Raw genomic sequence first — 16,275 nt, forward strand, 5'->3', positions numbered from 1 at the left:
AAACAAATGCAAGGCAGAGTGGTTTTGGGAGCTCTGCAAAAAATTGATGTCTGTGAGAGGGGCCAGTGCAGGGTGCAGCAGGGTTAGGCAGGGGACAGCAGCATGGTGGGGTTGGGTGAGCCAGCTCCCTGCAAAATTTCCTCCTCCCAGAGTCTTCCCCATGCAGCCCCACTCAGCCCCAGTCACCCTCCGGATCTGCCCTTCCACCGGCACCTGCCTTTCCTCCTTCCTCGTGCGTGGGTGGTGCACAGGGCCGTGGGTGACAAGACAGTTATTTTGCAAGACTCCCACACCTCTCCCCACCTTTGGCCCCGTGTCCCAGCCCTGTGCGTGCTGCTGCAGCTCATACGGAAGCAGGAGGAGACGCACTGTCCTGATGCCCTCTGGCTGCACCCACACCCGAGTGCTGCAGGGTGAGGGGGGTCCCGGGCTGGGGTCCCTCACGAAGCCGTGGCTTTCCCCCACAGGCAGCCTGGCTGGGCATCAACATCTTCCTCTTCACGTACTACTTTCTGTTCTTCAACTGGGACGAGCGGTACTTCTACACCAGGACCATCCTCAGGGTAAGGTGCTCCCCTGAGGCACCCTGCCTGCCTGGGCACGCGTGCCCCTCAGAGCCCTCCTTCAGTGGGGTGGGGGCTGCAGCACCCCGTGCCCCTTCCTTGTCCTGTCCTCTTCCAGCCCGCCATCAGCCCGTCCCAGTCCCCAGCCTGGCATGGGGGGACTCATGCTGGTCCCCATCTTGGTCCCTGTCCTGTTCCAGCCCAGCACCACTCCCTCCCAGTCGCCCCTCTTCTCCTGGCTCAGCATCACCCCCTCCCAGTCCCCGGTCCAGGCCAGCATTGCTTCTTCCCAGTCCCCGGCTCAGCATGGCTCCCTCCCAGTACCCAGCTCAGCATCACTCAGTCCCAGCTCAGCATCGCTTGGCCCCATCATGTCCCAGTCCCGGCACAGCACCATGCTGGGCAGAGCCGTGGGGGGCAGTGCGGCTGCAGGCAGACGTACCCTGTCTGCAGCACAGGACAGCGGCACTCACCCCCTCTCCTCTCCGCAGTCCGCCTTGGCATGGGCACGAGCATCGGCCAAGTGCCTCAACTTCAACAGCATGCTGATCCTGCTGCCTGTCTGCCGCAACCTCCTCTCTTTCCTCCGTGGGACCTGCTCGGTGAGTGCCCCACGGTGGCATGGCCAGCGCGGACGTCCCCATCTCCATCTCCATCCCCATCCCCATCCCCATCCCCACCCTGACACCGCCGCCTCTCCTTGCAGTGCTGTAGACGGACGCTGCGGAAGCAGCTGGACCACAACCTCACCTTCCACAAGCTGGTGGCCTACGCGCTGGCCCTGCTGACAGGTATCACCCCGCACCGGGCTGGGGCACGGTGGGGACTGGGAGGCAGGCAGGTGAGTGACTGCCTGTCCCCCGCCCAGCCGTGCACACCATTGCCCACCTCTTCAACCTGGAGCGCTACAACCACAGCCAACAAGCCACCGACGGCAGCCTCCCCGCTGTCCTCTCCAAGATGCATCTGCAGGGCAGCAACAAGTGGCTGAACCCCATCCACTCCAACCAGACGGTGAGTGCTGGTCCCGGCATCCAGCACCATGCCACTGTCTGTCCCCTGCCCCTCTAACCCATCCTGCCGCCCCTGCAGACCGTCGAGTACGTGGCCTTCACCACCATCCCGGGGCTGACGGGGGTCATCATCACACTGGCGCTCATCCTCATGGTCACGTCCTCCACCGAGTTCATCCGCAGGAACTACTTCGAGGTCTTCTGGTACACGCACCACCTCTTCCTCATCTACTTCGCCGGCCTTGTCATCCACGGCATCGCGTAAGGCTCTCACCGCTCCCTGAAGGCAGGACAGCGAGGGGCAGTGGCCGCAGACGCCCGGTGGGGCAGCCCTGCCGGCCCCGGGGGAGCAGTGCAGCCCCAGAAAGGGTCCAGTGGGGCTGTGGGGTCCCCATTCCCAGGGCTGGCTAGCCCAGCAAGCCTCATGCAGTGTGGCTCAGCCCCAGCCGGGGGGGCAGGAGCCAGCCCTGGGCTCACCCCTTGCCTCCCTGCAGTGGGCTGGTGCGCGGGCAAACGGAGGAGAGCATAGAGGAGGTGCACCCCCATCGCTGTGCCGAGTATCTCACGCACAAGGACAAGAACTGCAGCCACAACTGCTGCAAAGACCCCGAGTTCGGGAGCATCCCTGCTGAGGTAGGGCAGCAGTGGGACGGCTGTGGGGGGAGAAGCCCTTCCCTTGCCCTTGGGATGCTCCAGCCCTGGCCCTCCCCAACCCTTTGCTCTCCTCCATCCCCACAGTCCTGGAAGTGGGTTCTGGCCCCCGTCCTCCTCTACGTCTTCGAGCGGATCCTCCGGGTCTGGCGTGCACGGCAGAAGGTGGTTGTCACCAAGGTGGGTGGTGCAGGAGCCTGTGCCTACTGCCAGCTCCTTCCCTTGCAGCTATGGGTGCCGCAGCTCCTTGCCGGGGTGGCCATGGAGAGGCGGGTAGGGGCCGCTGCCAAAGCCCCTTGCCCAGGGACAGGAGCCAGGCTGGGTGCTGAGCCCCATCCCTGCCCCGCAGGTGGTCATGCACCCTGCCCGCGTGCTGGAGCTGCAGATGCAGAAGAAGGGCTTCTGCATGGAGGTGGGGCAGTACATCTTTGTCAACTGCCCCGCCATCTCCCTGCTGGAGTGGCACCCCTTCACCCTCACCTCAGCACCCGAGGAGGACTTCTTCTCCATCCACATCCGGGCGGCCGGCGACTGGACGGAGCGTCTCATTGACACCTTCCAGCAGCAGAAGCTGGAGAAGCCCAGGTAGGCTGGGGGGCGACCGAACAGACCATGCCGGGGATTTGGGGAGGCCGTACCTCTTACCCAGGCCCTCCCTCGGCCAGGATCGAGGTGGATGGCCCCTTCGGCACGGCCAGTGAAGACGTGTTCCAGTACGAGGTGGCCATGCTGGTGGGAGCGGGCATCGGCGTCACCCCCTTCGCCTCCATCCTGAAGTCCATCTGGTACAAGTTCCAGCAGGCTGACCAGACCCTCAAGACCAAGAAGGTATGGGGTGTCCCATGGGACCACCTGTGGGTTTCTCCATGCTGGGCTTCCCAGTCCTTGACATTGCATCCTCCCACCCCTCCTGCTCTGCTCCACCTTGAGCAACCCCTCTCCCCCTGCATCCCAGATCTACTTCTACTGGCTCTGCCGGGACACGGGAGCCTTCGCCTGGTTCAACGACCTGCTTGCCTCACTGGAGCAGAAGATGGCAGAGTCGGGCAAGGCGGACTTTCTCACCTACCGTCTCTTCCTCACTGGCTGGGACACCAGCATTGTGAGTCAACCACGGGCAGGCATGACTGCAAGGGGGGACACGGGGTGGCCAAGTCAGGCAGGAGAGGCAGGGCAAGCACGTCGATGGCTTGCAGGCAGAAAGTCTGGGAGCGGTGTTTGGTGGGCATCAGCAATGGATGCTCCTCCGTGGTGAGGGACTGGAGGTGGGTTTATGGGTGGTGGCTGGGGTCCTCACCGTCCCTGCTCTGCCCAGGCCAACAACGTGGCGCTCCACTTCGACACCCCTACGGACACGGTGACGGGCCTCAGGCACAAAACCATCTTTGGGCGGCCCATGTGGAACAGCGAGTTTGCGGCGGTGGCTGCAGCCCACCCCAGGTGAGAACCGGGCAGGGGGCTCAGAGTGCCGGAGCTGGGAGGCACCCCCTCCTCCCTGGCACCCAGCAGCGGGCTGGGCAGCGCTGGCTTTGGGAGGGGCGTGCTCATCCCCTGCAGGTTGCAGGGACCCCGGAAAGCTCTTAAATGACCTTTCCCTGAGCCGCCCGCCCGGTGCTGACGTCCCCGTGCTGTGTGCAGGTCAGTGGTTGGCGTGTTCCTCTGCGGGCCAGGGGCCTTGGCGAAGAGCCTGCAGAAGTCTTGCCACCAACACTCCAGCCTGGACCCCAGGAAGGTCAAATTCTACTTCAACAAGGAGAACTTCTAAGTGGCAGCCAGGCTGGGACCCCAGGGGACAGGGGACCCTGCCGGTCTCGCCTCAACCCCAGAGTGAGTTGGCGTGGCCAGGGATAAGCACCCGCTGAAGAGTGTGTGCACAGAATCCAGGCAAGACATGGCAAGGTACTCCTTCTCCATGAGAAACTCCAGGTTCAAAGACCGCCGCCTTCTCAACCTGGTCTACAAGGGGTCCCCATGGGGGGAGTGGGCCTGCAGCTCTGCACAGCCCCCCGTCGAGAAACCAGAGGCACATACTGCGATGCTGCTGCTGGAGCAGCGGGAAGCGGCAGGAGCACCCAGCAGGCTGGGCAGAACCACAGGATGGGGATGGGGACGGGAGAGGGGCATGCCGAGCAGGCACTGGGGGCCAAACATGCCCCTCTGGGTTTAAACAGTCCTTTGCGTAAAAGGGTAAATTAAACGTGCTTTCCGTTGCAATAAAAGCCTCCCTGGTGACTCAGTCCATGCAGGCGCGAAGGGAGCCCACTCTTTGCCCCCTTGTAGGGCTGCAATAAAAAAGCTGGTTCATAGCAAACCCTCTGGGGTGCAGGGTAAGGTACTCCTCCTCTGCGGGGGCTCGCTGCCACCACCCAGAGCCAGCCTGCACCACCCGCCCGGCACACACCAGCACACAGGCTGACTTCAAACGCAGCTCATGCAAAGGCAACAACTCTGCTCAAGCATATGCAGAGAAGAGTTGAAAACCACTCTCCCTGAGGAGGCCGGCGTGGTAAGCGATACAGCAATCGGATACGGAGCCCTTCCCGCCTGGTCAGCAGGGGCAGAAAGCCGAGCTCCCTGTCCTGCCCTTCCGTTACGCCCCTGTGAACAGCCGTGAACAGCACAGGACGTAAGATCCCACATGTAGATCTTGCCCTGGTGCTGGGGAGAAGGGAGGAAGGTGAGTGGTTTGGACTAGCCTGGAACCAGGTCAGACTGTTCCCAGAACCCAACAGTCCCACTCCAGCCTCCACGAGAGACCAAACAAGGCAGCTGGAGACATGGCTTTACTCAAACCCTCCTCCCACTTTATTTCAAACATCATAAAATATACACACAGAAAAAAGGATGAAAACGTTAGCAGGAAGGAGAAACCTCTCCCAAAACACAGCATCAGCTCAGACAGCAGTGGGAAGCAGCTGCCATGGAGCGTTGCCTCTGTCCAGGCAGACAGCATCTCCACCACGCGCCTGCCAGGCCTGCGAGAAGGAAGGGGAGGAGAGTGAGCCTCGGCATGGAGAGGAAAAGCAGGGTAGAGCCCCATCCTGAGCAGCTCTGTGATTTACTGAAGCGGAGCAGGCACAGGCCGAGGCTGGGTTAAGGACATCACCTGTCAGGGTGCCCCCGTGGACTTCTGGATTTGCTCCTTCAGAATGAGGATGCTCTGCCGTTGCTCCGGGGGCAGCATGGCGATCTGGTCCGCTGTCAGCTGCAGAACCTGCATGATCAGGGCTGCCTGTGGGGAGAGGGGGGAATCAGACATGTCCTGCCAGAGCAGCCACGGGTTACCGGAGCCAGGAAGGGGCTGTCCCCGCCACAGTAAGGCACGAAGGAAGTGCTGCTCCCGGTGTCTCACCTTTTCCCTTTTGTCCACTCACCTTCTCATGATCCTGGGGGGTGACCTGGCTCTGTCCAGGGCTAAAGCCTCCGGGCTGACCAGCTCCTTGGACCCCTGCCCCAGGAATGCCTCCTCCCTGCATGCCTGCCCCTGCCATGTTAGGAACCTGTAGGCACGAGAGAGGGGGTAAGGACCAAGGGGTCTCTGGACTCAGCCATACAAATACAGGGGTGTAAAGCAGATGATCAGATGGATGCCCCCACAGCCAGCCTGAAGATGCCCGAGCATGAAGAGAGACACGCTACCGTGTGTATTACGTGCTCTCCTCTCCCTCCAACTCCTGCGCTCCTTCCTGCGCGTCAGGAAGAGGTAGAGAGAGGCCCGAGCTTCGTCTTGTCCCCGGCAGATGGGCAGTGCCTGGGGAGATGGGCAGTGCCTGGGGAGATGGGACTGATGCCCCAAACCCCTCAGAGAGCCACTGACCCACGCCTTGTGCTTCCTGGAGGTGCCGCTCTGCGGGACACCTTCCCCTCTCTAGCTGCCGCAGGACACGATCACACCCCCAACCCAGACCCAACCTACAAGACACCGTCGGTGCCCAACCAGCTGAGCAAAGACATTGTTTGTACCTGACGGGGCCCCTGCGGGCCACTGGCTCCCATGTTAAGTGGCCCAGGACCCTGTATCCCACCAGGCATGGGGCCACGTGGGTTGGGACCAGGCCCTCGAGGCTCCAGGCCCCGGGGCTCCATGACCCTGGCCTCCATGGCCCTGGCCTCCAGCACTCGTGGCTCCAGGACCCGCGGCTCCAGGCCTCGTGCCTCCAGGGCTCGTGCCTCCATCACCCGGGGCTCCAGCCCTCGCGGCTCCAATCCTCGTGGCTCCAGCCCTCGGGGATCTCTTCCGACTGCAGGGGAAAGACAAGGCAAGCTGTTGAAGGGAGCAGTGCCACAGGGAACGTGGGAGCGAGCCCGCTGCCTCCTTTGCCTGGGGGCTAGCAAACGCCTGGAAGGTGCAGAGCTGGGGGCAGAGGGGACATGCCTGGCAGAAGTCCCTTGCCCCGTGGGACTGTCCCTCCTTGCCCTGGGGTCAGTTGCTTCACTGCCCAAACCCCCTTCCTACGCCTCGTGCCGGGGCAGCGGGCTCCACTCTGACTTCTTGTCTGTACGCTTTAAGCCACCCACTATTTCATGCCCCCTCTCTCACCTCGAGCATCCATCAAGGGCCCCCGCGGCTCTCCCATCAGTGGTCGGGGTTCTCCCATGGGTCCCCCCCTCATCTCATGGGGGGGGCCACGGCTGTCATGACCAGGCATATGGTGCATAGGGGCTCCCTGGTGGGGCGGCCCAAGGTAACCTCTGACGCAGAGAGACGAGGAGAGCAAAGCAGGAGGAGGAGAAAAAGCGAGAGAGTGTGAATCAGACGCTGGCTTGGCACGGTCTGGGCAGAGCGCTGGGATTGCCCCTGAAGCCGGCCGCAGGGGAGGAGGGCGAGGCTGGCACAGGGATGGGTGCTGTCGGCCCCATGCCACAGGGCTGCTGCCATCACCCCGGGGATGCCCCGTCCCCGGGGAAACGGGCCGGCCCCTGCAGTCGGCAGCACACAGGCCTCCGACCAGGCAGCGGTGACTCCCGGAAGGCTGGTGCCATCCCTGTCCTCAGCGAGAGGTCACCCTTGGGCAGGGGACAGTGCCAAGGGCTCCTCTCCTTCCCTCTCCCCTCACCTGGGCTCCACTTCTCCAGTGACTGAGAGCAGGGTCCCTCCGCGAGGGTCATTCGGGGCATCTCCCAAAAGGCCTCGGGGCGGCGGGCCACTAGCAGGTAGAGGTCCACGCTGCATAGGGGCCCTCGGGTCTGGCATGGGCACTGCCAGGGAGACACACAAGAGCTCGTGAGGATCTGCATGACCAGTGCCGTGCTGAGACTGTCCCCCAGCGCTCTCAGGGCTGGGGTGTGGGGCGGCCTCACTGCTCCCTGGCGCGCAGGCGGGTGAGCCGTGCTGACCGCCGGGGCAGCAGCCCCTCACACAAGGCTGGAGCGCACCAAAGCCCCTTCCCTGGCTGCTGATTTTATCCCTCTCTTTCCCTCTCTGGCTCTACCTCAGGCTCCTTACGGCACCAGGTGGCCAAACCAAGTGTGGATACCCCCGTGGTGATCCCTATGAGCATGGGCATCAACACCCTGCTGACGTGGGGCCAGGAGCAAAGCAAGACCTGGAAGGCTCCTGGTAGCAAGGTGTCAAAGGGGGCTGGATCCTAGGCAAAGGCCCTCTCCAAGTAGGCTCTCCTTTTCCACTGGTGGCTCTCTGTGCACAGCGCTAGCCTGTTCTCTCCTGAGGCCCTGGAGGAAATCCTGCCTCCTCCTAACCCTGCCAGGCTACATAGTGATACACCAGTCCCCGGCCCTGAGCACATCAGGGTGAAAGCTGCTCTCTGCACACTCCACAATGAGCTCCATGGGAGGAGGGAGCTGGCGGGTGCCAGGATACCTTGAACGCGTTCGATAGACGCAGGCCTGGCAGGTCCCACGGGCGAGAGCTGCAGGTTCCCTGGGCAAGCAGCAGGAAAAGAGGGAGAAGAGCAGACACGTAAATAGTGTATGCACACATGCACTCAGCCTTGGGGACAGCGCTGCCTGCAGGATCACCTCTGCTCCCTGAAGTCCCCCGGAAAACCTACGGAGAAGATGCTGCCTGCTGCAGGTCTGGCTTTATCAACCTCTGCCACCACAGGTGTGACAGCCAACTTGGCACGGCCCTTCCCTCGCTCACCGCATGAATGTGCGGGGAGGAGGACGTCCTGCCGAAAGAATCAGCATTCTGCAGGGCCACGCTGCGCCCCACAACGCACTGCCCCACAGGGCAGCTTCTGCTTCTGCTCCTGCCCACAGCTTCCCATGGCACTCCCCAGTGCCAGCTTTCTGTCTCCTCTCCAAAACCTTCTGGGTACCAGCAAAAGTGCCAAGAACTGCCGGGTTGCTCTCAGGAAGATGGTGCCCACCCCAAAGAAAATGAAAGTCAGCTTTCTCCTAAGATACCTAGGGCCGGCGGATCTCGGAGCAAGTTCGCCACATTCCTGAAACAAGGCCTACGATACAAGTCAAGGCGACAGTGGTGTCAGCTATGTGCCTTACTACTGGGAGAACAGGAATGCCTTGGTTGTGCTAACCCTGGTGCATGATTTGACGGGGCGGCCACGCAACATGTGAACCATAAGGAATCTGGCTCCGGGGCTGGGCCGTACAGACCGTGCCTGCGGAGGGAGAGCCAAGCAATCACTCACCGGGAAATTCCCTGCCAAGCCTCGCACTCACTGTCGCAAGCAAAAGCGAAGGCCCAGCTCCCTCTGCCGGGCACAGCGCAGGGAGCGCTGGGAGACGTGGGCAGACGCGGCGGCAGCACAAGCTGCTTCCCAGCACCCAGGCAGCAAAGGAGCAGGACAGGGACCAGAGAAGAGCAAGCTCTGCCTGCCTGCTCAAGCACAGGGACAGAAACGGGCTCACAGAGAGATGGAAAACACAGGCACGTCCCGCTTGGTGGGGCTCTGCGGGGACTGGCAGCTCTCCTGGCTTCCAGGGCACATCTGCATAACACGGTGCAGGACAAGCTGGGAGCAAACCGGTGCGTGGGCTGGGGCCCTGGAAGCAGGAGAGCTGCTACCACAGCCTTGCGCCTAAGCGAACAAACCCGGGCGCAGCCCAGCTCTGCGGGAGCTGCCCCGGATCCAGGGACGGCAAGGCTGCAGGGAGCTGGCAGGGGCTCTTGGCGCAGCACTGCTCAGCACCCGTGGCCTGGGCCCACGCTGGAGCGAGGCCAACAAAACAAACAGCACTAACCCACATCTGTTTTACCTTGTCCACGCTCCAAGGGGACAGGCCCTCCGCCCGGCATCCCAACCTGTGGCTGCATCCCACCTGAGGGAGAACAGGCAGAGATCAGATCCCTCCCCAGCCGTCCCTGCACCACTAACAGATTCCTTTGGCCCCAGATACCTCCCCCCTTCCAGCTCCTGGGGGAGCATCCAAAGGTTTACTTTCTTGGTGTTGGTTCCCCATGGAGATAAGCCAGCTTTCTGAACCGCCGCTGGCAGTGGCCACAACCACAGCACACGGTATGGGACTAGGCGTGCTCTCACGGGGCCAAGCCCTCCGGTTAAGGGGAAGGTAGAGGGGGGCTGTCTGCAGGACCCATGTGCCCAGGGCACCGTTCAGCCAAAACCCACGCACTCACCTCCTGGAGCCATGGGGCCAGGGCCCGGGCCCTGCACAGGGGCTGCCATCTGTCCTGGGGCTGGCACTCCTCCCTGCATGGGCGGCTGCATCAGAGGAGGAGCGCCGTTTACGTGCATCCCACCCTGCCCAGGAGAGAAACCAGACCTCAGGGAAGCCCCGTCACCCGGGCACGCGCACCCCAGCTGGGAGAGCTGGAGCTGGCAATGCCCATCTTTCCCCCACACGGCACCTGTGTCGCGTAGGCTCTTACTATGGGCTGTGGCTGGGACGAGGGGGTATTTTGCGGGTTCAGCTGGGCGTTTGGCCCTGGCCCAGGCCCCGGTCCCGGTCCAGGCCCCGGCACTGGCTGCTGGTTGCCTGGGATCAGAGGAGGAACACTGGTCTGGCGATGCAGGATTTTCTAGGGGCAGAAGAAGGAGAAAGGAGTTCTCCTCCACCCCACCTCCACAACAGGCCGCCACCGATATCCTACCAACCCCGGACGAGGCAGCAAGGGACAAACCAGTGCGATCTCTGGGTCGACGATCCTCATGACCACCTGGGCCTGCAGCAGGGCGTAAGCCAGCTGGGGGTTCTGGAGCAGCATGTTCCTGGCCTCCTGGGGGCTGTTCTGGACACACAACTGAGAAGACACACGCAGATCAGAGCTCTGGCAAGGCGCAAGAGGGGCTGCGAGGGCGTGGGCAGCGGTGGTAGAAGCTGTGCTCACGCAGAGGGTGCAGCCCTCCGCTTCACTCACCTTCATCTGCTTCATCAGCTCAAACATCTGCTCGGGCGGCAGGCTGGCTACTGCCCGGCTGATGGACTCGGGGGCATCTTCAGGATTGACAGGGTCCCCGTAGGGTGACTCTATGATGGGTGCGCCTGTGCCCAAGCCTGCAACAGAGTTTGTGACCTCGTACGGCAACGTGAACTGGACACGTTCAACGGGCTCATCAGAAGGGAAGCACCATGCCATTAGGGGGAAAGGGAGGCAATAAAAACAGGGAGATCAGCTGGGAGAGAAAACACGCATCCCTCTGCAAAACTACTCGCTACATCGCTTGGAGCGGGTCAGCTCCGTGAGGCCTCCACCTCACCAGCCTTGCAGAAGAGGCACGCTTTGTAACGCTGAAAAGGCCAGGCCCAGCACGACATCAGTGCGCTCTCCACCACAAAATTCAGACTCACTCTTCAGCTCCTCCTTGTTCTTCTCGCTGGCCGCGTTGTCAACGCGCAGGGCCCTCCCGCTGAACTCTCGCCCATTCAGGTTCCGCATGGCACTGAGGGCCGTCTCCTGGTCTTGGTACTCACAGAAGCCATAGCCCTTCGGTTTTCCCGTCTCCCTGTCATACACCAGCCTGCACAGCGAAGAGGAGAGAACCACCACCGCTGAGGGCAGCGCAGGCATCGAGCAGCGTGCGGTGCCCACAGCTCCCCAACACTCGGGAAGGGGCTATCAGGGTACACCACACAGGAGCACTGAGGAAGAGTGAAGACACCTGGGTCAGGTCAAGGCGTGCAACAGTCGGCCCTAAGCCAGAGCCAAAAGGCCTCCTGGATCCAGGCCGATGGGTGTTCCCAGAGCTCTGGTGTCCAGGAAGACCACCAGCATGAGCGCTGTTCTTCCCACGGCCCCACAAAGGCAGCTCCTGGGGGCACAGGACTGGACTGGCTGTTCCTGGAGCTCCCAAGCCTTTAACTGAGAGCTCTCTGAAGCCTGGTGCCAAGCCAGGAAAATATCCCTGCAGAGCCACTGGGATGGGAGTGCTCTGCGCTCCCGGCTCTCTGCACAGCGCCCGATCAGTACCTGAGGACTTATCTGTCCCAGCCCCACGCCACAGCAGGGCAGCTGCCTCCAGCCTGGAGCAGCGTGCCCACGTTCGTCCTGTTGTGCTTGGGCCACGGTGCTCTACGTCTCCAGGCGACCTCGGTGCCTGCACCCCGAGCACCGCTGCCACAGCCTCACAAACCCCCCAGAAGACGCACCGCTCTGCGCTGCTTTGCCGCTGCCCGTCGGAAGGCTGGCTCTGCAGAGCACGCCCCTGCACAGCCCCACGCCACCCGCGGGGCTCGGGGCGAGATTTACCCGCGCTGCCCCGGGGAACCGGGGAGGAGGAGGAGGAGGAGGCCGGCAGCCATTCTCACCTGAAGCTGACCACAGGCCCAACCTCTGAGAAAATGTCCTTCAGCTGCTCCTCTGTGGCTTCGTACGGGATGTTGCCCACTGTGGAATAGAGACGGCGGCCGCCGGTCAGCGCGGAGGCCGAGGGCTGCGCAGACACCGGCCCCGAACGGCGGGGAGGGCTCTGCCTGCCTGCCTGCCTGCCTGCCCGCGCCCGCCCCCGGCCCCGGCCCCGGCCCCGGCCCCGGCCCCGGCCCCGGCCCCCCCCGCGGCGCTCACCGAAGACGGAGCGCAGGGAGCGGTCCACGGCGGGATCCCGCACCGACAGCCCCGCCATCCCGCCGCCCGGGCCTCGCAGCCGTTTCCGGTCCGTCGCCCCACGCCGTCCCCCCGCTTCCGCTTCCGCCCGCAACAAACATGGCGGCGGCGCGGCGGGGAAGGCGCTCCGGCGGGAAACACGGGCCCACGCCGCTGCAGCCTGCGCGCCGCGCTCGGTAGGAGCGGGGAGCGGGGTGAGGGCGGCCGGGAGGTGCTGGGTCTTTGGGGAGCCCTTCCCGGGACAGCCAGCCATGGGGTGCCGGCTCCAGGGGCAGCCCCGCGGCCTCAGGGGTGCAGTCCCGGGCACTGGCCCTGAGGCACAATCCCCCGGGTACCCCACCCCCCACACCCGGGTACCCCATTCCCCGAGGCACCCCATCCCCGGGCACCCAGTCCTCCTAATCCCCTGGGGCACCCCATCCCTTGGGACACCCCACCTCCAGAGTACCCCATCCCCCAGGCACCCCACCACTCGGGCACCCCCTCCCCCCCCCCACCCCAGAGTACCCCATCCCCTGGGACACCGCCCCCCGGGCACCCCATCCCCCAGAGTACCCCGCCTCTCTGGTCACCCCGTCCTCGGTCACCCTGTGGCAGTGCCAGGGACCCCCACCAGCCCCGGCTCCCTCCTGTCCCTTGCGAGCCTGACACCCTGTGCCCGCCTGGCAGGCGGCTGCGTCCCTGCTGGATGGTGACATCCCCCAGTTCTGGGGATGGAGGGAAGGGAGGTCCCCGTCCCTGCGCTGGCCACGGAGCCACAGTTCGCTCAGCGCCTCAGGTGAGCCTGCGAGGGGGAACTGAGCCTGCGAGGGGGAACGGGAGCCCTGCGGCTGCTCTGGCAGGGTGCAGGCAGGGCTGGCGGGGAGGAGAGCTCAGAGGGCTGGCCCCACACCCGGGGGGGGGGGCTCTTCCCTGCCGTGGGGTGGGCTGTGGGGCTGGGGAGGGCCTGAGCGTGCCTTGGCCTTGCAGGGAGCATTTGGAAGAGGAGCAGCTCCTGGATGGGCGCTACCGGCTGCAGGAGGTGCCGGGGGGCCGCGTGGCCCTGCCTGTGCTGGAGGAGAAGCTCTCCCAGCTGCGGCTGCCCCCGGAGATGCCCTGTGGGCTGGTCCGGATCCAGGTTGGGAAAGACCCCCCTTCCTGAGTCCTGCCATGGGGCGGTGGGGTCTCAGCCCCACGTGCCACATCCCTCCCGCAGGACCCAGTCCCCTCCAGGGCAGCCCGCCGGCAGACGCCCGCCCAGAAGCTGCGGGATGAGCTGCGGCGGCTGCTGGGCGAGAGCTGGTCGGAGGAGCTGGAACGTGATGTGCCCCGCGCCTGGCAGCGGCACGGGGATCTGGTCCTGCTGAGCGAGGACAGCTTCAGGGCTGCGCTGTGGGAGAAGCTGGGTAAGGGGGAGCGGGGTCTGCCTGCCCAGATCCTGCCCACAGAGCTGCCCTGGCCTTTCCCAGAGCTCCCGGGACGGGTGCGTTGCAGGTACGGTGCTCTGGGAGATGGTCGCCTCGGCTCTGGGTGCCCGGCGGCTAGCCAGGCGAGGACGGATATTGCCAGATGGGATGCGGTCCCCCAGTGTCACCCTGCTGCTGGGCCAGGACAGCTGGGTGGAGCATGTGGACAACGGGATCAGGTAGGCAGGAGCCGCGGTGCAGGATGCGGCCGGTGCAGGGAAGGGGCTGCCCTCACCGGGCCGGTGATATCTCCCAGGTACACGTTCGATGTGACCAAATGCATGTTCTCACCGGGCAACATCACGGAGAAGCTGCGGGTGGCCTCGCTACCCTGCTCCGGGGAGGTCCTGGTGGATCTCTACGCAGGTAACGGGGACGGCGGAGGGATTTGGCAGGGCAGGCTTGCGGAGGCAGGCAGGCAGAGAGCAGTGATGCAGGTACCGATGGCATCCAGGTGGATGTGAAACGTCATTTCCAGCCTGGACTGGAAAAATATCCAGGCTTAGAGCCCTGTCTGTGAGCCCTCAGCTAACCTGGCACTGCTGTCCCTCCTGTGTCCCCGTTGCCTTTGGGCACTCAGGATGACCTTGCACTCAGGCTCTGCAGAGCACTGCTCTGTACCTGGTGCTGGTCATGGGAATCACTTGGATCCATGGAAAAGATCTGCCCTTGATACTGTTTCTGAAAAGCTCCCGTAGATGTCCTGAGCCTGTACTGATGCGCTTTCATGGCAAGCTGGCGCTAACTGAAGTGTCCTGTGCTGTGAGATGAGCGGGGAGATCGCATCAGGCGTTTGCACATCAAGAGAGCCGCTGTTTTGTGCTTAGGGAAGTTAGTGCTTCCAATCTGTGCCACACAGAAAGGATGCAGCACTCGCAAAACTGCTCTGGATTAATTAAAATAAATGGTAGTCTGGGCACTTCTGCACAGAGTGGAAACAGGGCAGGGCAGGTCTCGAGCTAATGGCCAAAGACTGAAGGTAAAATAAGCTCTTCTGTAAACGTTTTTCAAGACGGATTTTGCTTTTGTGGAGACGAGGGGGGACGAATTTCCATTTTCCCAGTGTTGGCTTGTTCCAACCTAGAGCAAAGCAGATGCAGAGAGCTGGGGCGGTAATCTGCATCCCTGCCCTGCCTCCCGTCGGTGCCCAGACCCTGCCCTCAGCCGCTGCCACCTCTCCTGCCCCCAGGCATCGGCTATTTCACACTGCCGTATCTGGTTCACGCGGCAGCTGCCTTTGCCCATGCCTGCGAGTGGAACGGCCATGCCGTGGAGGCCCTGCGGAGGAACCTGGCACTGAACGGCGTGCAGGACCGCTGCCGCGTCCACCACGGGGACAGCAGGCAGGTGAGCAGTGCCGACCGGCCACGGCCCCCCCGGCCCTGCACGGCATCCCCCTCACCTCCCCTCTCCTTCCAGCTGGAGCTGCGGAATGTAGCGGACCGGGTGAATCTGGGGCTGATTCCCAGCTCAGAGGAAGGTTGGCCGGTGGCCTGCCGCGTCCTGAAGGGCACGGGCGGGGTTCTCCACATCCACCACAACGTGGAGACTCTCCCCGCACCGGCCCCACCACAGACCCCGGTCCTGCGGGCTGAGCGGGGGTCTCCAGAGGGAGCCGGCTCTGATGGAGAGGTGCAGCACCCAACGGAGGACAGTGGGAAAGAGACACTGGTGGCCAGGATCAGACCTGAGTGGCAGAGGTGGGCTGAAGCCACGGCGGCACGGATCCGGGGGCTCCTGGCAGAGCTGCATGGGCAGCCATGGCGCACCAGCATCCTGCACATCGAGGCAGTGAAGTCCTACGCACCCCACGTGCATCACCTCGTGCTGGACCTCGAGTGCCGGCCAGCGCTGCCCGCCTAGCTGGCCACGGGCCCCGGCGTGGCTCCAGCTCCCACGAAACGGTGGTATTGGAGCACCAGTGGCAGGGAGATGCTACCGTTGCCTGCTGCCAGCCTGGATGCGCTTCATGTCCCCTCGTTCCCAGGTGGCAGCACTGCCCAGCAGTGCCTCCCCATGACCAGGGTACCAAGGGATGCTCTCCCACTGGAGATCCCTCCAGGAGCCTTATCCCGGCTGAGGATGGGGGGCGAGCTGGGGCTGAGAGCACCCCGAGTCCTGCCCCGGCTCTGCCTGTCACTGCCCAGATCTTGGACACGTGGTGGCACTTTAAGCCCCATTTTCACACAGGAGAGAGCCACAGGGCCGAGTAAACCTCGGATTCCTGCCGGGCTTCATTTCAGCGAGTCAGGGGCAGGCTTTGTGCTTGTATGTACCAGCGTGCTTTTTTGTTGTACTGGAAACCCGTCTGTTCATCTCGGTTTCTTCTCGCCTTTTTGCAGAAATAAGGATGTTTCTCACCTCTCTGGTTGGTGTCCAGTTAAAACGTGAACACTGGTGCAAGCGCGGGGGTCCTGCCTGGGGACGCCGGGTCCCGGGGTGCTGTGTGGAGGGGCTCAGGGAGCAAAGCCTCTGCCTGCATCCTCTGCCCTCAATTCTGCCTGCAAACCTAAAGCCCTCTTAGCCCTGTGTAAGAGAAACCACCTCTTATGCAGCTGTTTGTGTACCCCTGTTGCGGAGAAACCCCTGACTGGGGAGAGAGCTCCCACTGGCCCTTT

The 16,275-nt window shown here is 63.5% G+C and overlaps 3 protein-coding genes across 8 annotated transcripts; 2 read left to right on the plus strand and 1 right to left on the minus strand.

Moving 5' to 3' along the window:
- Positions 1 to 376: 376 nt before the first annotated feature.
- NOX1 (NADPH oxidase 1) lies at positions 377 to 4,459 on the plus strand. The gene is given in 13 exon segments (XM_076346983.1): positions 377 to 424; positions 426 to 563; positions 1,055 to 1,165; positions 1,270 to 1,354; positions 1,432 to 1,577; positions 1,656 to 1,837; positions 2,071 to 2,209; positions 2,315 to 2,407; positions 2,577 to 2,812; positions 2,893 to 3,055; positions 3,183 to 3,329; positions 3,543 to 3,667; positions 3,866 to 4,459. Coding segments are annotated over 13 exon segments (1,740 nt in total). The 3' UTR covers positions 3,993 to 4,459.
- A 550-nt stretch (positions 4,460 to 5,009) lies between these two features.
- Positions 5,010 to 12,248, minus strand: CSTF2 (cleavage stimulation factor subunit 2). 3 transcript variants are annotated; one of them, XM_076346987.1, is made up of 15 exons: positions 12,174 to 12,248; positions 11,918 to 11,996; positions 10,961 to 11,130; positions 10,530 to 10,666; positions 10,293 to 10,412; positions 10,041 to 10,190; positions 9,789 to 9,912; positions 9,410 to 9,472; positions 8,049 to 8,108; positions 7,285 to 7,426; positions 6,768 to 6,919; positions 6,191 to 6,468; positions 5,602 to 5,727; positions 5,334 to 5,459; positions 5,010 to 5,202 (listed from the first exon to the last, which is right to left on the minus strand). In XM_076346987.1, the coding sequence occupies exons 1-14, from the start codon at positions 12,229 to 12,231 to the stop codon at positions 5,337 to 5,339; spliced, it is 1,782 nt and encodes a 593-aa protein (XP_076203102.1). In that variant the 5' UTR covers positions 12,232 to 12,248; the 3' UTR covers positions 5,010 to 5,202; positions 5,334 to 5,336. The 3 variants fall into 3 exon arrangements, with proteins under 3 accessions (XP_076203102.1, XP_076203103.1, XP_076203104.1); XM_076346988.1 differs by lacking the exon at positions 8,049 to 8,108; XM_076346989.1 differs by lacking the exons at positions 6,768 to 6,919; positions 7,285 to 7,426; positions 8,049 to 8,108.
- A 102-nt stretch (positions 12,249 to 12,350) lies between these two features.
- On the plus strand, positions 12,351 to 16,021 carry TYW2 (tRNA wybutosine-synthesizing protein 2). Of its 4 annotated transcripts, none has more exons than XM_076346991.1 (8): positions 12,351 to 12,388; positions 12,882 to 12,990; positions 13,182 to 13,329; positions 13,408 to 13,597; positions 13,686 to 13,836; positions 13,914 to 14,023; positions 14,847 to 15,004; positions 15,077 to 16,021. In XM_076346991.1, exons 2-8 carry the CDS (start codon positions 12,926 to 12,928, stop codon positions 15,518 to 15,520), a joined length of 1,266 nt encoding a protein of 421 aa, XP_076203106.1. In that variant the 5' UTR covers positions 12,351 to 12,388; positions 12,882 to 12,925; the 3' UTR covers positions 15,521 to 16,021. The 4 variants fall into 4 exon arrangements, with proteins under 4 accessions (XP_076203106.1, XP_076203107.1, XP_076203105.1 ...); XM_076346992.1 differs by having other exon boundaries at positions 14,889 to 15,004; XM_076346993.1 differs by lacking the exon at positions 12,351 to 12,388 and having other exon boundaries at positions 12,856 to 12,990.
- Positions 16,022 to 16,275: the final 254 nt, after the last annotated feature.

Source organism: Aptenodytes patagonicus, chromosome 9 (genome assembly GCF_965638725.1).
Source record: "Aptenodytes patagonicus chromosome 9, bAptPat1.pri.cur, whole genome shotgun sequence".
NCBI classification, from domain to species: domain Eukaryota; kingdom Metazoa; phylum Chordata; class Aves; order Sphenisciformes; family Spheniscidae; genus Aptenodytes; species Aptenodytes patagonicus.